This window comes from Gymnoscopelus microlampas (genome assembly GCF_963454915.1).
Source record: "Gymnoscopelus microlampas genome assembly, chromosome: 21".
NCBI lineage: Eukaryota > Metazoa > Chordata > Actinopteri > Myctophiformes > Myctophidae > Gymnoscopelus > Gymnoscopelus microlampas.
Genome location: NC_139958.1, coordinates 18,488,763 through 18,512,586, shown reverse-complemented (window position 1 = coordinate 18,512,586; position 23,824 = coordinate 18,488,763). Strand labels below are relative to the sequence as shown.

General features: G+C 41.7%; 1 protein-coding gene across 1 annotated transcript in view; it reads right to left on the bottom strand.

Annotated features, from left to right (window-relative positions):
• The window catches only part of brinp1 (bone morphogenetic protein/retinoic acid inducible neural-specific 1), a 142,741-nt gene that overhangs the window by 37,262 nt on the left and 81,655 nt on the right, over window positions 1-23,824 (bottom strand). The window contains exon 4 of the mRNA XM_084047805.1: window positions 22,710-22,879. Within this exon, the coding sequence (XP_083903931.1) occupies window positions 22,710-22,879 (170 nt within the window). The remainder of the gene's footprint in view (window positions 1-22,709; window positions 22,880-23,824) is intronic.

Below are 23,824 nucleotides of genomic sequence, written 5' to 3'. Positions count from 1 at the left end.
GGGATTTGGATTATTAAACAGAACACAATGCTTGAATCCCAATGGGCTCATATACGATATTGTCACCCACAGCCAGTAACTACGGTGCTGTAACACATACGCTGCTTGTCACCTGTCATCAAGAAAAGTATCTATCCAATCAAAAATGACACACTGGATGAGATTTTCAGTTTCTGTGTGTCTGTGTTGTAAAATTCTCAGGCACACGTTGTCCAGACAGAGGGAGGCCAAAATGTTGTCTTCTTTGTACAAACTCTCTGTGACATACAGCACTGGTCCGAGGACCCACAGGGGTCCTTGAGGGATTCCATGGGGTCCCCAGCAATAATAGCTTCTATTACTGTATACTTAGTCTATTTTGGGAATGTATTTATTTTTAAATGTTGAATAATTTTGAAAACAACATAACAACAAAAATATTCTCTTATGGGGGTTCCTGGCACAATTTATTTTCAGATGGGGGTTTGTGGCCAAATACATAAAATAAGATAAGGTCCTTGACATGAAAATGTTTGAGAACCACTGACCTACAACACTGGTTTTCAACATGCGGTCTGGGACCCCAAAGGGGTACAGTCCTGTAATCGCTGAGGGTGCGCTTTCTGGTGACAGTGGAGTGGATGCAGTTCCATTATATTATACTACAGCAGTAGGGAGTCCTTGCTTCAGTTAAGGAGGGGCTTCACATGTCTGGGGACATCCTGGGTACCCCAGGGGCTAAAATGATTGATAGTTAGGGATCAAATTGACCCTTGCAGCTCTGTAAATCCAGGAGTGGACAAATGGAACCATTTGTACACTCTTATGCTGTGTTCACGCTGGCAGATACAAAGCTAAAAGCTACCATTCATTTTCAAAGCCAGTGACATGAAGATTCAAAGCTCGACCAGGATCACTTAGAAAATTAGCACCGGGTGAAAAAAGGGTTACGAAATCGTGGGATGAAAAAATTGAGAAAAAAAAAAAAAAGCTACACTCGACGTTTGCAGCAAAATCCACAAAGCTACAATCCAAGTTGAACTGGATTCGACAAAGCTACGAAATGACAAAAGCTACAAAAGTCTTGTTTAACCATTTCCACTCGCCCTCGCTTTACATGTGATCCGATCGTGTTCACGTTCACGTATTGAATGTTCTTTAATGAGCATTGTCCCGTCCAAATAAACAAATAAAGTAAATTAAAGTAGACTAAAAAGGTTAAGAATAATTGTCTTACACACACACTGTGATGTGTATATAAATGCAGCTTCATTGTAACATATTTTAGTGTAGTGGCGGTGTGCAAATGTGGAGCACAGGTACGGTAATGATTACACTGTTTCTTTTGTTTCACATAAATGTGTCTCTAAGGAGCACATACAGTACAGCTTCTCTCTCTTAGCCACTTAAACCCTCTATATACTTCGTTGACTGGGGTCTCCCAGGGGTCTGTACTTGGCCCCCGCCTTTTTTTTCTCTCTACACCATCTCTTTGCACAAAATAGGCGGTTGACAACCCCAAAACGTGTCGCGTTGCGACGATTTATGAACTTGTAGATCTGCTATTTTCGCAGAACGTTCACCTATTATATGACATGCTGAGATGGGACGGTAGGGTACATATGGTTAAATAATGATTTGAATAATCAAAAGCACTACAGTAAGTGTAACTCATACTCTTAGTCTTTACAAAACTGATACTAAGACTGTGACTTGCTGCACCATTTTCAGACCGATGTCACTGAAGCTTGAATAGGAAAAAAATGCCTTTTTTTTTTTACTTTTCGAGATGAGTCCAATTTTGTTGTCAGTTTTCGAGAGTCTGGGATGCGTTTTTTTTAGCGGTGCCAACCGCTCTACACTTGACTCTGTCCGTATGAGCGTCCGTATGTTATGTCCGTATGTTATGTCCGTATGTTATGTCCGTATGAGCACGGGATGAGCACGGCAAAGAAGCAACACATACAAACACACACACACACACACACACACACACACACACTTGGAGATTGCCTATGCCATCTCTCCTCTCATTGGCCACACGTTTAACTCTGTCCGTATGAGCGTCCGTATGTTATGTCCGCGATGAGCACGGGATGAGCACGGCAAAGAAGCAACACATACAAACACACGCACACACATACACACACACACACACACACACACACACACACACACACTTGGAGATTGCCTATGCCATCTCTCCTCTCGGAGATTGCCTATGCCATCTCTCCTCTCATTGGCCACGCGTTTGACTCTGTCCGTATGAGCGTCCGTATGTTATGTCCGCGATGAGCACGGGATGAGCACGGGATTTAAAACAGCTATAACTCCAGTTTGCAGCATGCCACCAAGTCCAAATTTGGTATGTGGACTTAGACCACCAATAGGGACCAGCATGAATTGCTGAAGCCCCGCCCCCTCTGTCTTCCCATTGGCTGGCCTTTAAACAGCCATAACTCAAGTTCGCAGCATGCTACGGAGTACAAATTTTGTACATGGACTAAAACCACCAATAGGGACGAACTGTAATTACTTAATCCCCGCCCCCTCTGTCTGCCCATTGGCTGGGCTTTAAACAGCCATTATTCCAGTTTGCAGCATGCTACCAAGTAGAAATTTGGTAAGTGGACTCACACCACCAATAGGGACAAACTGAAATGAGTTACGGGCCGCCCCAAAGGCACCGCTTCCTTCACACAGGGTGTGATTTTTGCTTTGCAATTGCAGGACAAATGTATGTCTAAAGTTTATACTAGAAACGACGCTTGACCAAAAGCTGAGAACAATTTAAAAGATAATATGTTTTTCAGCACAGCAGTCATGCATCCATTTGATGCTCAGGGTATATTTTTTCCCCTTTAATCTTGTGGTTTGTATTTGTGGGCAGTTCTATATTACTATTATAGTGTAAGATGCTGAATGGTTTCCTCTGAGCAGGAAATAATATGTTACGTGTGTACATGTCAGACGGTTTACTTTGGATAGGCAGTGTGAGCTGCTCACATGTGATGTCTTTACCAGTACAAACGTTGGGGCTGTTTGTTTTTTGTTTTTCCCCTCCAAGTACAGTTTCACAATTTGAGATATCAAATGTCTTAATTTTTGAAATAATGAGGGTATCATTAGAAAGCTACGTCAATTTGACAACACACATACATTTTATAATCCCCATAAAGTTGAAAGTAATATTGAAATTGTAGTATGCTTGTCTTGACACACACTACAGACAGACAGACAGACAGACAGACAGACAGACAGACAGACAGACAGACAGACAGACAGACAGACAGACAGACAGACAGACAGACAGACAGACAGACAGACAGACAGACAGACAGACAGATTACATATCACTACATATTATGTCCATTGAAGGACATTTGGACCCTTAGATGGCCTTGTTTCCTTTCTTTCTCCCTATAAACACCAGGCCATTAACCCACAAATCCTGTGTTGGTTTGAAATAACACTTTCAATTCTCTGGACCGGTCTATCCACCCACCAAGACAAGGCAATCTCCCTTTTTAGGGGTTTTATTGCTCTTATCTGATTAAGCACCTGGAGTACTAAGCCAACAGCAAATTGGAAGGCCTTGATGTCCAACATCGTGTTTCTTTGACAGACACTTTGGCCTCAGGAAATTGGAATACATTTGAATTAATGTGTACGTTGTAATCATATTTAATGCACTTCATATACAAGTGTCATTGAACTCACAATGTATTCAAAGGTTGCTAAAGGCAGCTAAAGGTAGCAAGGTAGCATACAATATGATGCATCATTGGATCAAGTCCAATTCAGCTGGCAGTGACCCAACTCTTCTACTATCTTCGTCTGTGACCAGACATGCGTAACCTCCTCTCCTGAAGCAAGGACTCCCTGCTATGTTACCTTAGTAACATGCTATGATTCTACAATCTATTAGAATTGCATCCACTACCCTCGGCGATAAATCACCATCACTGTGGTTGAGTCCTACAAATGTCTTTGCCGCAGGATCTACACTGCGTTCCCATCTGACACACTGAACCAAGGCCCACGGAACCACCAAAAGCCCTACCGTCATGGCAACTTGGACTTCAACACACAGAGAAGACAGCAGCCTGCAGAATCGTCTGTCAGTTCAGCATGCGCACGTCTAGCTGATATCCAAATATGCGCTCTGCAGAGAGCCCCTTTCTAGTTTGAATCTATGTGAACAGAACTTTGAGCTAGCTCTTGTGAAGTTGTGAACTCGCACAACACTGCTCACAAGTATGATTAGTCTTGCCAAAGCAAAACAAAAAACTTGTTAAAACAAGTCCCAGGGCCATTCTGTTGCTTTGTCCAATGTAAATTTCTCATTTTGTACAGTAATTCATATTGTAATTCTTGGAAAATCTTTATGAGGCAACGGTGAATGATTTTTCCATCCCCATCCCAGCGCATGTGCATTACAGTGTGGAGGTTCATAAAGTTGTTCCCCGGGAAAAATGACAATGCCCGTGTTCATCTCAGTGATGAATTATGCTGACCAAAGCAACAGTACAGCTCTGGGACACACAATAGAGTTGAATTGTATGACTTATATGAGCTATATTTTTCTTCTGGCAAGTATAGAGGAAATGTACTTTGCAGTTTTGTACTTTTCATATAAGCTATGTTGATGATTTAAATAAAATAAATGAATACAAAATCTTGAAAAAAGTTTACTGACATTGCTAACTGTTCCTACTGTAAGTCAAAAATGTATTTATAATATTTATATTACTTTATACATTTGAAATAAGAACATGAGAAACCTTAGACTCTCTTCTCATAAATAAGGCTGTGTATCCACTGAAAACCCAACGTTCTGGAGACATCGATAGGTCCTGTACTTCAGGCAAAGTTGAAATATCAACTTGAGAACAAGTCGGTGCTGGATGCTAAAACAAGGTCAGATCCCTGTTTTGGGTCATGAGCTCTTTCACAGGAAATGTATAACAAAACAACTAATACCCTTTTTTTTACAGGTCTTCAGTGGATTCATGGCCTAAAAGTTAGAGAGAGTGGGAAGGATCACAGCTATAATTCATAATGTCAAATGTGCATTGACTGACCGCATTGTTTTGTTCATACAATTGATGAAGAATGATGAAGTAAATAAAACGGTGTAATATAAACAGCCTCACTAAGGTGTTATTTTATCAATTTACATTTAATAACGTATTACTATTCAACCTATCGATTGTGGATGATATAATGTTAGATGACTGATTTATATACAGTACATGTAGTAATGACTTAATTTCAATGCCTACCTGTAGCCATCTGTTTTACAACCTGTAAGAGGCCTGTCATTTCTGCTCCACCTACACCCAAAAATAGATGCACAAGTAACAAGCTTCAAAGAGATAGTAAATCTTTGAGAAACTCAAATATATATGCCCATATATGGAGATGCCTGACGCCACCTTACTGACATCATAAACTAGTACTCTGATACTTTGATGAAAATAGCCGATCTACAAGCTCACATGGCTATTTTCGATTAGCCCAAGTATAAACTAGGGCATACGTAAGTGTTTTTTTAATAGTAATAATCTAAATCTACTAAGTAACTTGTAACTAAGATGTTCAAATAATTGTAGTGGAGTACAATACTTGCCTTAGATGTTGTGGAATAGAAGTATACATTGGTAATGCTACTTTTACTTCAGTTAAAGAAAAAGAAAAGATCGGAGTACTTTTTCCAACACTGTTACTATCAATAGCTAAAGACTGGGCAGGGAGGCTGTGTCAGTTTTGTAATCTATGTTTTGTTTATTTCTCTAGTGGTGCAAACATTTGACAGGATGTTGGTTTTCACGTCTCCTAGCAACAACAGAATGTTGAAACTATCTATAAGGGGGCTTGTGAGAGAAGGAACTCGAGGGACGTAGAGAACGATGCTTCTTTTATGCTCCGTCGTGCGTCAGTGTCGCATGCCAAAAATAGGCGATCCACAAGCTCACAACACGACGCATCCGCGGCACGTTGAGAGCTTGTAGATCGTCTATTTCTGGCATCCGACACCGACGTACGCCAAAGTACAAATCGGGCTTAAGGAGGGCAAAGGGGACAGGGAGGAACGCTATAGGATGATGGAGTGTCTTCATCAAGGGACCGCCTCTGCTAAGCCGTCCTAATCTGCCCATCACCTGCCATTCTCTTAATAACTTGCTATTTCTGGCTACATGGAAATTAAGGGACATGTTCCCAAGTAACTCTCCCATGCCTGGGAATATCTCAGAGGACGTTTGCTATGCCCTCATCTCTATTGTTACAGTATTACTACAGTATAAACCAAATGACTGCAACTGCATCTGAAGTCACAGTCACGGGATGATAGAAACGATCCCTTGAACGCTTGAGGAATTACAATGACATAGATGCCTGCTACAGTAGTTCACCTTTCCCTGTTGAAGTTTTACACACGTATGTCATTGGATGACATTTCCAAAATAATGTGTGATATAATGTAACTTAGTAATGCCTTTGTAATGGTGAGAAAAAAAACTTCGCCTTTGGGATATCCCTAAATACAATAGTCAGTGCCTCTGTCAAGTGAATAACTCAATCACCACTTCTTTGCAAAATCAGCTTTGCTGCTTGTGGGGGATGAACATGACTTTAGTTACAGTAATTAGAGGCAGTTTGCCCAAGAGTTGGTTAGTGCAGTTGAAACGTGGGTCAATCCTTATGCCTTAGAACAGCGGTTCTCAAAGTGGGGTCTGGGGCTGGGGCTATTTGAAAATACATAATACAGGGTCACAATGCATCACAATGCATCACAGTGTGATGCTTTGTGAGCTTGTACAACTGCTATTTTCAAAACATTATGAAAAGTCTTCTCTTGGGGGTCAAATAGGCTACATTTATTTTTGGGAGTCCTTGACAAGAAAATGTTTGAGAACCAGTAAAATGACTATAATATGTGTTAATATGTTATTTCACTACTCCATTCACTCCAAGCCCATACTATTGTAACATGTTGCCCTATTGTACTCTGATACTTTGATGAGAATTGCCAATCTACAAGCACACTAGTGCTCCATTGTGACGTGCTTGTACAGTAGTAGATCAGCTATTTTCGATTAGCCCAAGTATAAACTAAGGCTTAAGTGTTTTTGTAGTAATTGCGAACGCGGAAGGGCGCGCCTCCGCCCAAGTGGAGCTTACTATGAAAGTCTGCTCGGCTTGTGTGTCTGTGTGTCTGTGTGCAGTGCACTGCCTGGGTGCGGCCGACAGAGGGCGCCAGAGTGCAGCTACAGTCAAAACACAAACACACACACACACACACACACACACACAGAGTCCGTCGTAAATACACAATATTTTCGAGCTGCGTTCGCTTCCAGCGTTCGCGCGTCTTACTTGTAATCTAAATCTACAAAGTTACATGTTGTAGATTTAGTAATGCCTTTGTAACTAAGTTACATGTACATGTTGTCTTGATCTAAGTAGCCTGAGGGTAAGGAAGGTGTTACTCCTTTTGTTAGGGTTATAAAGGGTGGTCCCGAACCATCTGTATAAACAGGTCCGGTCATTGAGGGTGTGGTGTTGAAAGGTGGGATACTGCTTAACCAATTGAACCCCAGCATCCATATTCTGGGGGTAACATTAGCCAACACTAGCAGATCTACAAACTCAGAATGAGCCACAACCAGCTATTTTTGGCAAAGAGATTTGGTGTAGAGCGGTCTAAGTACAGTTGCATCTCAGGTCCGCTTCTACTAAGTCTTACAAGACACGTTTTTTGGGGGGGCTGGAGAAGGAGGGGGTGGAGAAGGAGGACAGAGAGGATCACAGGGCTCTCGCCTGACTAGGGGTTTGGATGTGCCTGAGGGCTTCAGGGACAGCAGAGAAGAGAAAGCAAGCATGTTCTTTTTCTTCTTGCTGTTGGATTTCACAATAGACTTCGTTCATGCGGCTTCACCTTCAATTGGAAATACTAGAAGCTCGCCCCCGCTACGCGGGGGCTCGCGTCTAGCCCGCGGCCACGCCCACGTAGCGCCCGCGGCCACTTGGCAACTCATATAAGTGGCGTAGCGTCATGAGGGTCAGTGGGGCCGTGGCTCGGTCAGTGAAGACCCTGTAGTGCGGATGATATGTGGCATAGAGGGGCAGATTGTAAATCCCCAGAGGAAACATCCGTGGGCTACCATTGGTTCAGCGATGTGTGCGGTCGCCCTGCGGCCCCTCCTCCTCCACCAATGTGCAGTATTGAGAGCCCTGACGTCACAACAATTGGAGCGATGGGCACTGCACTGTGGTTGGTTAGGGTACACCTAGGGCCCAGGTAGAACCCAGTTAAAGCCTGCATGGGCAAACCCAGGTAGGACCCGCCTTGGTCCCACATAAACATGGGTAGTTGGGGCCCACCTAAGGGCCAGGTAGAAGCTACTTATAGCCTGCATGGGCATCGCAGTTGGGACTGAAGTGGATGCCGCTGACATTGCTGACATGGGGTCCATATGGTTTAGCCCACCTTGAAAGCATATGGGAACTACGCTGGCATGCTGGCTGTAATGCAAACGCTGCATCATACCTGCAGTGTGTAGTTTGATGTTGTGTGTGTAGCAGATATACCTGCAGTGTGTAGATCAATGTCCATATGAAAGTCAATGCCCAGCAGTGTTTTTTTTCCCCAGCAGAGTTTCTAGTGTCTCTGTCTCTCTCTGGAAGAGGTTGCACATGAACTCTGCAGCCGCACTGAGGCGCTCCAACACAAACACTCTGACATTAAGCTGCTTCACACAACAAACATCAGCACGACGCTGCTGTTTGTCCAAAAGACACAATATCTCCTCTCCCACCGACGTCATGTGTTCATTTATCGACAGCCGTACAGACTCCTTTTGACACATTTTACCTCGTTTATCCAGCTCTCACTGACTCATCGGGCTGTTATTTTGCTGAGATCAAGTCAACGATGTGAGAGATTAGCTATCACAGACGGACGGACAGGGGGTGAAACATAGTCTTGCGCCATGCCTTTCGGCCTGGCGGAGACAATAAAAAAAGTAAAGTAAAGGAAATGAGCATTTCTGCAACAAAAGTAGTCAACAAACTATACTATGAAAACATGGGCCACATTGTCAAAGAATGTAAGAAAGAGGCAATCATGTAGAAAATAGCCGATCTACAAGCTTACAAAGCCTCTCAACGTGAGGCGTTTTGAGCTTGTAGATCGGCTATTTTCACAATATATACTTGTGGAACGGAGTCAAACAGAATGGGGGGGTCCCCAGATCAAGTACGTTTATTTGGGGGGGGGGGGCGGGGGTGGCGTGAAAGGGTTGATAAGCACTGCTGTAATCGGAGCGAAATTATCTGAAATTACTACATGACCATAATGCAGCCTAACATGCGTTGCACGGGGCGGTCCTGCCATTACGTTAGTTACTGTAGTTGCTGTGGAGCTACATAGTTCTCCAGAAGACACACACAAACATACACCATCTACAATGGACTAACTGAGCAGCAATATTGACATTCACCACACGAACGTGCATTGTTGACAAAGTGATTGCACAGCCGCTGCAGGCATGACAACCACGTTAGCGTTAGCGACATGGCAGCTATCACAGCGCCCTGTCCGTCGTCGCTGGGACTGGCTGTGATGGCTCCAGCAGTAACAGCAAGCTGTCTGCGATGCCATTGTCTGGAGACTGCTCTTAGCGTGACACGACCAATGAGAGTGAGCGCTGTAGTTGTTGCTAAGATACGGTGGCGTCTCTGCCCCATAGCTTGTAGATCTCTCACGCATGATTGGCGTAGGCTGCGTTGCCAGGTCTGACTGTTTGTATAAGCGATTTTGGTCTTATTTGGGTGCACTTTTGGGCTCGTTTCCATAGACCACGGCAGCGCTTATTTCTTTCCCGTGACCGATGTGGCCAAAAAAGTGCAAAACGAACCATCCGGAAGTAAATTGCGAGATGAAATATATAGCACTTTTTGATTATTAGAGAAGGAGACACATGTGAAGGTTGAAAATGAAAGGTAGGAGATTATATAGTTTTTCATGAGGGATTTTTGTAGCAAGTTGTGAGAGAATTGGGCCACTCCTGTGGGCGGGGGGCTGATTAGAACCATTGGGGTTTGAAAGGAGACGCTCTCTGTTTGAGTGGAAAGATACAACTGCCATATAGAATTTCCTCAACTCTCACACAGGCCTAACAAATGACTTGGCTATGAAATGTAGGATGAGATCGAGTACTGTAGCTGTGACTGTCACACTGACACCACCCACGCTGCAGCACGATCAGGAAATCTGCATATTGAGTCCCGCTGTAAATCAGCCCAGTGACTATGGGGAGGTGACCTTGTGAACGATGCGGTAAGCACACTCAACAATAGCATCACGCACATGCATGCTCGCACAAGCAATGTGCACGTCCACACACATGCACGCCATGCGTCTTTACACACAGTCTGCACACACTTTACAGTCAAGAACCACTTAGTCATACATATTATGCATGCACACGTACTGTACAGTTATGCTATGCACGCACGTGTGCGCGCGCACACACACAAACACACACACAGCTCTTACCCTCCTCCCCCCTTGCATAATAAAACCCTACCTTTGCTACACAATAACATCCACTGGGAAAACATAATTTTTTTCTTTTTCCATTAAAATGCTCCACTGGGTATCTTATTTTCATTCTTAAATGACCCCCTCAGCAGGAGCACTCGTGTGCAGCCACCAGCCTCAGTCTCACACATAGACACACTTTATCCTGCTGTTCCATTCTATCAGCAGCATGAGAGGGAAGGGTGATTCTCCTTATCGTTGCCGTCGGGCAGAAACCTTGTATCTCCATAATTCAACTTCTTACTCCCCCCCCCCCCCCCCCCCCCTCCGTAAATGAATGCCCTACTTCGTCATACTACAGCGTCACATAAAAGTAGCCGATAAAAGATAGCCGATATACAAGCTCAGAGCACGTTGTGAGCTTGTAGATTTGTATTTTTTTAAAGTGAAAAGTGAAAGTGGTTAAGTTTGTCTCTGGGTCTTGTAAATATTGAACCAATGAAAAGTATTAAAGGTAGGGTAAGTGATTTACTTTTGTTCAAATAAGTGTTAAATAGCTCTATATTCTGATAGTACTCATTGCTATAGAGTGTTTGTTCAGTAAAAGGAGTCTCCCAGGTCTCTCCAGCACTTTATTAAACAGAAAATGCATTTTCAATGCTCTCTCCTGATTGGCTTAGATTTTGTCACCTACCTGAAAATGTACTATATTCTGTTTACTAAAGAGCTGGAGAGACCCCTGTGACCGAACAAACACTCTGTAGCAATGATTACTATCAGAATATAGTACCGTACTTTAACCTTTAAAAATATATATATATATATATATATATATATATATATATATATATATATATCACTTACCCTACCTTTAACACCGCTAAATATGCACTACATTGGATCCATTGGGGCACCGGCTCTTTTTTCCATTTCCTGAAAAGTAAAAGTTTTGGACATACAAGGTTTACACCCACCGACAGCAACGTTATATTTGGCACCGTTATATTTTCCTACTTGAAAACCACATGGACCAATAATAAGTTAGACATATTAGTGGTCAGTCCCAATTACTGCATAAGTCCTTGAAGCTACTGCGGTGATGGGGTGATAATTGAACAAGCACCATAGATGTGTAAAAAATGGCTTGGACTGACTGAAAGACGAATAAAGATTTTTGCAGTGAAAGGAATTACATTCTAATATAAAACTCAGTGCAGATTAATGAGAGAATATATTTTGATGGTTTCACTGATTTATCTGTCCACTAAAATACTTTACTGTGATGTAATCAAACTGACAAATTAGGTACTGTACTGCTGGGATCCCCCATACTGTAAGGTCACAATGTCATGCTAGGCCAGCACGTCCAGTAGCTGCACTGTGCGTGCGTGCGTGCGTGCGTGCGTGCGTGCGTGCGTGTTTAACAGACTGTGAATTATGTCAGTGTCTGTGTGACTCTTCTCTCCCCAGTCTGCATTTTTGAAGAAGTGTTAATTATGTTGCACCAGGTTCATTTAACTAGGGATGTCCTGGTGAAACATGCTGTCCCCCACACACACACACACACACGTGCACACACACACACACACACACACACACACACACACACACACACACACACACACACACACACACACACACACACGCACACGCACACGCACCCGCACACACACAGCTACTCATATCCACAGACAACCTTCCTAGTATGATTATAACTTAAATGATTCACACAAAAACATATATATTTTTCTCTCCATTAAAATGTTCCAGTGGGTATTTCACTTTCATTCTTAAACAATCTAGACAGACAGACGAAATAGATCCTCCAGTGATTTCCAACCTTTTCTGGATCAGGGCCCACTTGAAAATGTGTGTTCACCATGTCTTGTTAGTTCCAAGTGTATTTATACCTGTCTGTTTGCTAGAGTGTTTGTTGGTTTGTTTGTCTACAAACTGTTTTATAGTCAGTTCTTGTTGCATGTTTTGCTCACCTGTATATATACCGGTAAGACTAGAGAATACAACTTCTACAGAAAAAGAAAGAAACCAAGCAGTCTTTTGTCATTAACTTGAACTTATTTGATTTTTACAGTACAAATTACACCGGCCATTTATGAATTATATTTGTTCCATTATATTGGTGGTTTGCTTCAATTTTAAGACCCACTCCACCAAAAATATATATTTTTGTGTGGCCATTATGTTTTTGAAGCTTAATCATGCAAGTCCTGGTGTATTTTTTTTACTCTGCAGAGTCTGCATATCTCAGATTACCACTAACTGAAAAGTGGTCTGACACAGTTCCGAAGTGGTGTTATGTCACAAATGCACTCGGCCACTCGCCAATCAGAGCCTCACGATGCAGCATTATGCAATGAGGACATATGCAGGGACATTAAGGGAAACAAAACAAGCGCAATTGAAGCGCTCCCCCATAACCCGTCAACAAGGCAGTCATCGAGAAAGTGACTGCCTTGTTGTTTCCCTCGGTGCGTTTGGTGTATATTCGCTTGGATTAGCTATTGTTCTGGTGGATCAAACATATGCATAATTCATAGCATATATGGAATACTAAATGAGGGCAAAAATAAAGCAAAGGAAAAGGTAATGCAAAGCTACTTTAGGGACATTACTGGGGGAGAAAAATACTAGTCATTCACATTTATTGTTCAGATAATGATTTTTCTGAGGATTTAAACCACACATTGGACGTGTGGAATGGGACTTTAAATATCCTTGGTTTTAACCACTTAAACCCTCTGGTCTTGTGAAACGGACCTGAGTTGTACTGTACTTGAACAGTTTTTTCCCATCTACACCAAATCTCTTATATACTGTATATATAAAAATTGCCGATCTACAAACTTCACAACGCATTGTGAGCTTGTATATCGGCTATTTTTGAGAAGGTTCCCCTCAGAATAGGGATGCTGGAGTTCATTTGGTTAAATGGGACTGGACAATTTTACAAACCTGGGTTAACCCATTAAGACCTGAGGCCGATTATAGAAATGCCTTCTAAATCAGTAGTTCTCACAGTTTCAAGATTTTTTAAAAAATGTTCCAAAATAGCACATGCACAAGCTCGCAGTGCGGCACGTAGTGACTTAACTTTACTTTATTTGTTTATTTAGACGGGACACTGCATATTAACAAACAATACATATCAATGTAATGTAAATACACCGGATTTAATTTTTGACGGATTTAGCAAGATGCTAAAAGAATAATAATTATATATATATATATATATATATATATATATATATATATATATATATATATATATATATATATATATATATATATATATATATATATATATGTATATATATGTATATATATATATATGTATATATATGTATATATATATATATATATATATATATATATATATATATATATATATATATATATATATATATATATATATATATATATATATATATATACACACACACACACACACACACACACACACACAGTATATATACATATACACACTGTATATATTATATACTGTATAATCTATAGTGGCTCCAGGTGTTCTTGCATTTGACTGTGAAGATGTCTCTGTCAGTCTGAGAAGTGGAGTGGGTGATATTGCAGGAAGTCAAAGAAAATTTCAGACTCTTCATGGCCAAGTGTGTGAGAAAACCTGGAATGACAACCAGCCACTCCACAACCTCCTGCTGTAAGCAAACATCAGCTCCTGGTTTGAGCACACTGCATGTGCCTTGGAAGACGCTACTCTTCCTCAGTGTCCTGAAAGCGGGCCTTCTTCTGGCTGTGATGAGGACAAGTGTGTGGGCGTATTGGGTGTGAAAAGCTGGGTGAGAATTCTGTGGAGCCTTCCAGTTTTTTCCACCTTCAATTTTAGAGAAAAGTTCCCTGTTCTCACACTGGCAAGAATCAGGATAAAGCTGGAAGAGCAGTTTCTACTTAACAAGGTCTCATATAGGTACTCGACACATACTCGGCATGAGACATGTTCAGGGTCATGGACAAGCTACACATTAGCGCATTAATTCGGGATGATTAATTTATGGAATTAAGAACATTTTTTTAAATCTATTTTAATCAACTAATGTCAGGTACAATATTATTAGCGTGCACATTTGTAACAGAGCGCCTCTGTTACTATGTGACTAAAAATTAGATCGCCACACACGCACACACAGACAGACACTGACACAGACACAGACACAGACACAGACACACCATTCCCTGCTCACTTCCATTCTCACTACTGTAAGTACGCTAGTTAATACACCTTGCTATTATCCCTCTATACTTCAGCAGCACAACCAAGGGTGCATGCTTTGTTTTTATAATTGCCATAAACAAATGTAATATGCACATACAGTATATCTTCCATCATTGTCTCCGCCAGGCCGAAGGCATGGCGAGAGAGTATGTTTTACCCTCCGTCCGTCCGTCCGTGTGTGTGTCCGTCCGTCCGTCCGTCCTTCTGTCTGTTACCAGCTAATCTCCGCCACCGTTGCCCCAGTCGCTGTGAAACTGCACACACACACTCCCTCGATGCCACAGCAGAACCTCTGCCCCAAATTTTTCACATGGGCCTGTTATAGCGCCACCAGGAGGCCGATTTGTGCAAAACACATTTTTGGATATTACTCCTACAGATTTTATCCAAATATCACGCAAATCGGTACACAGTATCTCTATAGTCATGTGATCAAGACGGATCTGTCCGATATTTCATATTACATCCTGATTGGCTAAGGTTGGCTTCCAAAGTTGGCAGGATTGGTCCGTTTTGAACAAAATGTCTCAAATCATGAACGCAGTGTGTGATTTCCGTGAAAATTTGCACACACATTCCCACTAGGCCAAGGACGCAATGACCCCCTTTTCACATTGCCCTGTTATAGCGCCACCAGCAGGTCTAATTTAGAAAAACACATTTTTGCAACAAAATGCCTCAAATCATGAATGCACGCTCATTCCCACTAGGCAGAGGAAGAAATGCCACCCTTTTCACATTGTCCTATTATAGCGCCACCAGGAGGCCACAATAACTGTTATAGCGCCACCAGCAGGTCTAATTTAGCAAAACACATTTTTGCAACAAAATGCCTCAAATCATGAATGCACGCTCATTCCCACTAGGCAGAGGAAGAAATGCCACCCTTTTCACATTGTCCTATTATAGCGCCACCAGGAGGCCACAATAACGACGTGACCTGGCGGAGACCTGTGCTCCGAGGAGCACTTTTTTCTAGTTTAGCTTTGAGTTCCCACAATATATAGAAAATCGGCATATATACAAAATGGTCATTACTCATAATTAATCACAGCTACTGTGATTGATTATGACACAAATGTTTTATCAGATTAGCATTAATCTTGATTACTTGATTTCTGGATTAGCCAACTCTGAATGTGATATTATTACCCTTCCATCATGCACCAGGCCAGGGAAGAAATCAAGGATAGGTCAAGGTTTTAAGAATTGTCGTACAGTCATATTCATCACTGGCACTTTCACATACAGATGTATGAGCACGCAATAGCGGCCTTAGCTATGTTTCACCCGTTTTAATTGAAATGGGCCCCACCCTCAGGGGGCCCCCGACTGACCGACAGTCGGAGCCCTCAGTCACTGACGCACCGAAACCCGCAGATGCTCGACCATCACTTTACCCAAAAAGTTTATAGCAATATATGACTATTGACATACAAATAACGCTGTCTGTCAGTTATGTAACACAAGAGGAAATGACTGAGGCCTATTTGAGTTTTGACTTAGGCAATTGTAAACCTGACTCAGATTATTAATGGAGTAAGTGACTTACTCCAGACTTAGGCCATTTTCCCCCTAAGTCACATTGTCTTTGTGATAGGCCTACTCTGGGGCATGATCCTTTTCAATAAGGATATTATGCAATTTTAACAGAGGTGGCCAGTGTCATGAAGAGCTGATTTAGGCAAAAATATTTTCCTCAAGAGATTACGTAGGCCATTATTTTAGGAAGGTGACAATATTTAAAATCACATCAACATTATTCACATGGCCTAACTGATTAGGCTACTTTTCCCTAGTTTATCTCTAGCCCTAAGCTCAAATCCTGCATCTACAGAATACAGTAACTCATATACAAGGGGAAGTGGTGATGATTATTTTCCATTCTAAATGATAGAATTTAGCTTAGAGTTTAGCTTGTTGGAACGGCTATGTTGCGGACTTTCTCCCGCCGGTGATGTGTTTTGATGTGTTCATGGACTCGTCTTTGCCCATTCATTTAATAAAAGAAGTGCTAATAAAAGTTCTAATAAAACGTTGATAGCTGGCGCAAGATGAAAAAGTTCTTGAGAACATAAAATGCCATTGACGGTGGGCTACAATGCATATACATATTCAAAGATAATACAGTAGTCTGTCGTCTTTTGGAATGAAACCTTGCTTTCCATGGCCATAATTCCACCCTACCAGATAATAGGAACTTTCTTGGTCTGGCAGAGCTGCATACTGAGTTCGATGCACGATGATGAAATACACCATTATGGAAGCAAACCAAGTCTGTCCGCAACTTTTTTTTCACCTGTTCCCCGCGGCGGCGGCGGTGGCAGCCGAGGGGGGGGGGGGGGCACGCACACACATACATGGCATGGACACGCACACGCATACATGCATACGCACACGTACAGACACAAACATACACAAACAAGTGCTTGTTTGGGAATTATGGCACTTCTTATCCTAACACCCTTAGGCTTGATGCCTTATTATTCGAAATATAAAGGGGGAAAAGCAACAACAGCCCAATTCAGATGGTTAAAGCCCTGTGTGGGATCTTAGAGAAATAACGAGGCTGAAATTCTGCTCAGGGCGTCACCAGGGCAGCAGGGATATGTCTTGGTTTGATTAACGTTTGCATGTAGCTTAGACCTCTTAAGCAGAGCTAAAGCTAGGGGAGACAGGAGGGGACACAGCAAGGATGAAAGCTCTGATAAATGCAGCCAGGCACTGGATGTTCTCAGGCTATCCTTTAACACGTTTAACGTCAATCTGATAGACACACAGAGGCATGTGCTTACCCCCAACAACACAGTCAAGGCACAGAGAAATGTGCATACGTATGCACCTGTGTGTGTGCACACGCACATGGACACACAGACGGAGAGCATCCTTTCAGATAGTTGTGTTCCTATAAACACTCTTATTTACAGTCATACAATATCTAGAAAATACATAAGGTATGTTCACTGCCCTTATGGATCGATATTGGATTTATTAAAACTCGGTACGCTCAAGATTTTTCAAAATATACCATTTCAAACAAAATGCCATCTGCAGCCTGCATATGGAACCGTAATAAAAATAAATGTCAAAGGGAATTATTCGAATTGCTCACTGATGAACAGAATATTGTATTTTTACTGGGAATCACAAGGTCGTGCACTGGCACAGGCATTTAATCTCAATGTGAATGTTTTGTGTGCAGTGATTCCACTGCTAAATCGCTCTGGTTGTGGCCGTATTTTCTTGGCATGCTAGTTCTTCTATTTTTCTGAGAACAAGAATGTTGAGAGATTATGGAATATTCAAATAAATTCACTTAGGCAGAAGATATGCTTAGCAACACAAATTTGAACTTGAAACAATATATTCAGTTTTATTGTTATGGTAATTTAAGCCATAAAAAAAGATTGCTTGATTCAATCATTTATTGGGTCCATTTTAATAATTTGTTGAGCCTCAAACACAATATATTTTCGACTGCATACGAGTATGATAAAATAAAAAGTAGATTTAGACATGATTAAAATGTGTTATAACATTATATATGAGATATAAAAACGATGCAATACTTGTAGGAGTTGTAGCAGCAGCAGTAGCATTATACATCTGTACTTATTTCATAGGAGGATAAAAACACACCATGGCATAGAGGGTTACGGGACCTCAAGGACAAGTGTTGGTGACCACTGGCTTAAGGTAATCGACAATGTGAAACCGGTTTCCTGTCATAATATCAACGCCTCGTAGGGTAGGCTAAAATTCCATTCACCTTGGAAAATAATAATCCACTAAAACAAAGTGAATCTTACTTTCAATCTACTTACTTGCAGACAGGAAATGTCTAATATATTTCTGCCCTATCGATGTGTGCGTGTTTTCTACTCCTGACCGCGCTTTTGCCCTCCAAAGCAGGTCTCATAGCCATATTGAATCAATATTAGAGGAGCAAAGCCCTGGTTCTCTGTGTGTTTGTATAGATCCTCACTTTGCCAGACTCTGCTTCCACTGCATGTTCTGATCAGTGTCTTCGTGGCAGGAGGAGAACTGTAATTTATGCTGTTTTACCTATTTATAGTCAAGAGGCAAGTTTAGCCTTAGATCAGGGGTCTTCAAAGGGGGGTTGGGGACCCCTGGGGGGTCCTCAGAGTTGCAGGGGGCCGCCACATCTTTGTGTGATAGGAACCTTTCATTTGATTTACATTAACCACTTGAACCCTAGCATCCCTATAATCTGAGGAGAACATTAGCCGAAAATAGCAGATCTACAAGCTCACAACATGTCGCACTGCGACATGTTGTGAGCTTGCAGATCAGCTATTTTCGGCAAAGAAGTTTGGTGTAGAGGGGTAAAAAAAAGTACAGAGCGTATAAGGTGAAGTTTACTAAGTACTGAGAGTTTTAAATGTCTGAAAATACTCTGATGATATTGCTGTAAAACAAGTCTAAGCTATCTATGAAATTCATGAAACAGTTTAATAAAGTTTAATCTTCAACATAATTTTATAAAATATGTAGTGGGGGTCCCTGCTTTATCTCTCTCTCAGCTAAGGGGTCATTGGCCTGAAAAACGTTGCAAGACCCCTGCCTTAGATGATTTATGAGTATATTAATATTGAATCTTATCATGCAGTATTGTATTATCTATTCCATATAAGTATATTATTATCTAATGTATGAGTATCTTATTGTGCATGTTAAGCTGAACATGTGAGTTTGCTACTCCACACTTGGTCTGGTGTGTCCATTACTAATTCCTACTTATTGACACAAAAATGTACACTGAATTCTTCAAGATGAAGCTAGTAAACTATTTTGTTCATGAACAAGGGGTTGTTGTTCATTAAATTATTGTTTTCCTCAGCAGAAATGGACCCAGAAAAATGCCCGTGCAATATTTAATAAAAACAAAAGTTGCTTGTTCTGCTGTTCTTCGAATATTTCACTCACGCACTTGCTCACTCTCTGTCACTTACAACTCAGTCAGTCAGTCAGTCAGTCGCTCGCTCTCTCTCTCTCTCTCTCTCTCTCTCTCTCTCTCTCTCTCTCTCTCTCTCTCTCTCTCTCTCTCACTCACTCACTCACTCACTCACTCACTCACTCACTCACTCACTCACTCACTCACTCACTCACTCACTCACTCACTCACTCACTAAACTCATTCAACTCATTCAACCCACTCAACCCATTCCCAGTTATTTCTCTCACACAATCAAACACACACCTCGACATATGCTTCTGGTTCATCAGTTTTCCTTAGTGGACTGACAGTCCACTCAGCCTTCCAGAGACTGTGTATCTGATGCAGAGCGGAGCCTCTTCCCTCCCTACCGCCTCTCCTCTGACTCAGCAGCCATTGTCAATTCCACTTAATTTTGTCATGCTTGACTTCCTGCTATCCAGAGTCTTGTCTGCCAGGACTTCTTCATCCACCTGTCACTCAAGACAACAAAAAGTCAGAAAGGTCCTCCTTGGGGAGAGAAAGGGGAGGGGGGATGGTCGCAGGTGTACATACAAGTATCTGGTGAACTGGATGCCTTGTGAGGGTTTGTGCAGGTGTGAGGGTGCAGGTGTGCATTTTAGCTGATGCTGTAGATACATACTGTATGCAGTATATCAACAATGAAGTTAGAAAGTTAGAAGAACTCCATGCAACACTGCATTTAAAAAACACATAACTTTATTTGCAGTGTATTGTGAGATAAATTGTGTGCATGAAATCATTTGTTGTGGTTTGAACTGAAATGTTGTGTCTTTCTGTAAGTGCCACCTGCCTCAGACTAGTAGAGCAATGGCAACATTGTAACGATGTAGCCACTAGCCAGTCGGCGAATAAAATACATAACATACTTCTGAACGAATGCATAAATAGGGTACAGCACATGATAAGTAATAAGTAATGTCATCTAATACAATAGTGAAATCCAATAGGCAATAACAACCACTAATCAATCAATCAATCAATCAATCAGCACAAGAGCCATGGCAAAAGCAAAAGCTTCTCGGCACCTCATTCAAGTCCAATTCATCAGTCAACTGTTTGTGGATGTGCAGGAAAAGCAAGGGGTTGAGGCATGTCGTTGAGGCATGTTTCTGTCATTCACTTGACAGTTATCATGATTGGTTTTAGATGTTGATAAACACATTTTACATAATACCTGAAAGTAATGGGACAAAAATCTTGGTGTCCCCTCTATTCCTGCACCCATGACTGGGTGAAGACCACAATAATGCAGCCCCAACCTGCACTCCCAGCTGAAGAACGGTCAGCGAGCCCCTGGCGGGCAAAATCAACATTTCAAGGACAGTAACAATGCCAATCTGAAGAAATTCCACATCACAAGCAATTGGGAGCATTTTGTACTGTACTTGACAGGCGCGCTTGGAACAAGAGAGACAAAGCGACCGCACCGCACCGCAAGAAGCGAGGAAAAGGGGCTCAACCACCACTAACCGCAACTCTCTGCCCACACCACACCAACGTATGTGGATCACGTACGTTGGTACACCACACCAACGTATGTGCAGGCATCTGAGGACCCACAAGCAGGCGACCCAGCAGAGAGGACTGTCATACTCGCTTCAAGTGAACACCAGCCATGACACTTCTTATTTATGCTGCAATATCAGATGTTACTGAGTGTAGAATTTACTTTGAATAACTTATTATTATCACTTAGCAGTAAAGAATGGCAATTAGCTTAATGATTACTTAAATCATTTTCCATTACAATGTAATTAGAATCCATTAATGTAAAATCGAATTTGTAGATTAGCCTATACAATCAGCCATGGGAGTAATGTCAGATTTATCGGAAGAGCCATCTTCTGAATGGGTTTTAAATCAAAAGCATCCATTATCCATCATTCTTCTCCATGAGGATAACGTTTGCTCTGTTTACTAAATTGCAGGAGCCAGAAAGCACTGCACTTGTCCCACCCTCATACAATAACTGCAACGCCCATGCAAAGTAGCAACAATAAAATCATAAATATATTGTCATATGTAACACACACAAGTCAATCACAGCCTGCTTGTTACCACTACATCCACAACAGTATAAGAAAAATGTCTGCTTTCAATGAATGTGAGTCCCACATTTCAGAACCAGATACTTTGTGTGCTTCCAAAACAGTGCATCCACCATATGTATCAGCATATCCACCATTAAATACAACTTTTCCAAATATACTAACACTTTGTTTTTGCTGAGTCACACCAGCTAACTCGATGCAAAATAATATTACGCAAAGGTAGTTTACCGAGTCGGCATCATCCTTCTGTTCAATTCTGATGCTGCCATCCTCTGCAGTCCCAGGCTTAATTTATGTTTGGCCTGTCACGCACCAAAAATAGAAGATGTACAACTATAAATCAGGCTTCACGTCTCACTGTGACCATCACACAGTTATACAGTACCGGTAATCATATGTTGGTCTACAGTACTATGTAGGTCTATATACCGTATACATCTATGAAAATATGTTTTGGTGAAAGTCAGTTATGTGATTGCAATGTTGATGGATCGACTATTGAATAGCATTATGTAAGGGATTTAAATTTAAATTTTAAATGAATTGCTAATCGCCTGTTTAGACACTTATCGAGCGCAGCGATAGTTCGTAGGCACAGCAGGCAGGAGGTGTACATGCCCAGCCTCACTCCCCCACCCCATTCTCAATTGCTAACAAGTTAATGCATTTATACACCCACATCAGTCAGATGATTCTGTGAATTGATGTTATATATGTTACATTATGCCTTTGAAGGGCTCACTATTTAAGTTTGTTGCTGTGGATTCTATGTTAATTGTATGTTAATGCAATAACTCTGTATCTTACAGTATATGCTCTGCTTTTGGGGGGTTCGATTTTACTGTTTTGGTATTTAAATATGTATTTATTTGTTTCACAAACCTTTATGGCATTGGTGGAGATCTGGATCTCATGCAGCTTCCTCATGGTACCGTCGCGGTCGATGAAGTAGGACGAGGCCAGTTGATGGAGAGCTTCTACGTTCTGTGTGGCGTTGGCCAGTTTCCTGTCCAGCTTGCTCTTAGCCATGTACATGGTCAGCGCCTCCTCTCCTATAAGGATCAGAGAGGGGGGGGGGGTAAGATTTAACACTGGTTACCATTCTGAACAGTGTACACAAATTATGAGTGTTAATTTAAAGCAGTAATTCCCAAACTGTGGGCCTGAGGCCCACTGGTGGACCATGGTGATATTTCAAGTGGGCCCCCAAATAGTTGGCAAAACACTAAGATTTGCGTTGTGATATCGATGAATAGGAACTTGGAAATATGCTACGTTGGTTCCAATGATCCAAGCCAGAACACAATCAATCGCTTGACCGTTACAATAAACATGCTCTGAAAATGCACGCGGCCCACCCACCTGACCACTTGTTTTGGTCAGATGGGTGGGCCGCGAACGCTTTCGAGATTTTCAAGTGGGCCCCGACCCCCTCAGAAAAGGTTGGGAACCGCTCATTTAAAGCTTTAATCCATAATAACGTTCATGTCCTATACCCACAATTCGAAACCCGGGTCTCCCACATGAGAGAACAATTTATACCACCCGGCCAATAGGGTATCTCTGCTTGGTCTGGGGAGTATTATGAGCTTCAGGCAGTACTGCTTGTCAACCAGTTAGGTGTTTTGCCCGACACCAGGGTCAAAATGTCTTGATGGAAGAGTAGGGAGTTCACCTCCGACTACTGCAGATGTGCTATTGTTTTAACATACTTTACCATTTACCACACAGATCGGTTAAAATAACGTGTTACTGTTGATCCTTGAAATAAGTTCTGGATTTCAGCTTTAACTCAAGTTTACCAATGGAACCAAATGGACCTGTAAGGGTAGGGTGTTCCATTTGTACACTGAGTTACAAATCAATGAATTAGCACTGGGGATTTGACTGTGTAGCTGTTCAAAACAACAAGTCTTTCTGATTCTGATTCCTGATTCTTTACTTAAGTTTAATTAAACTATGAAGACATGAATTACACAGACATCTACGGTATTATC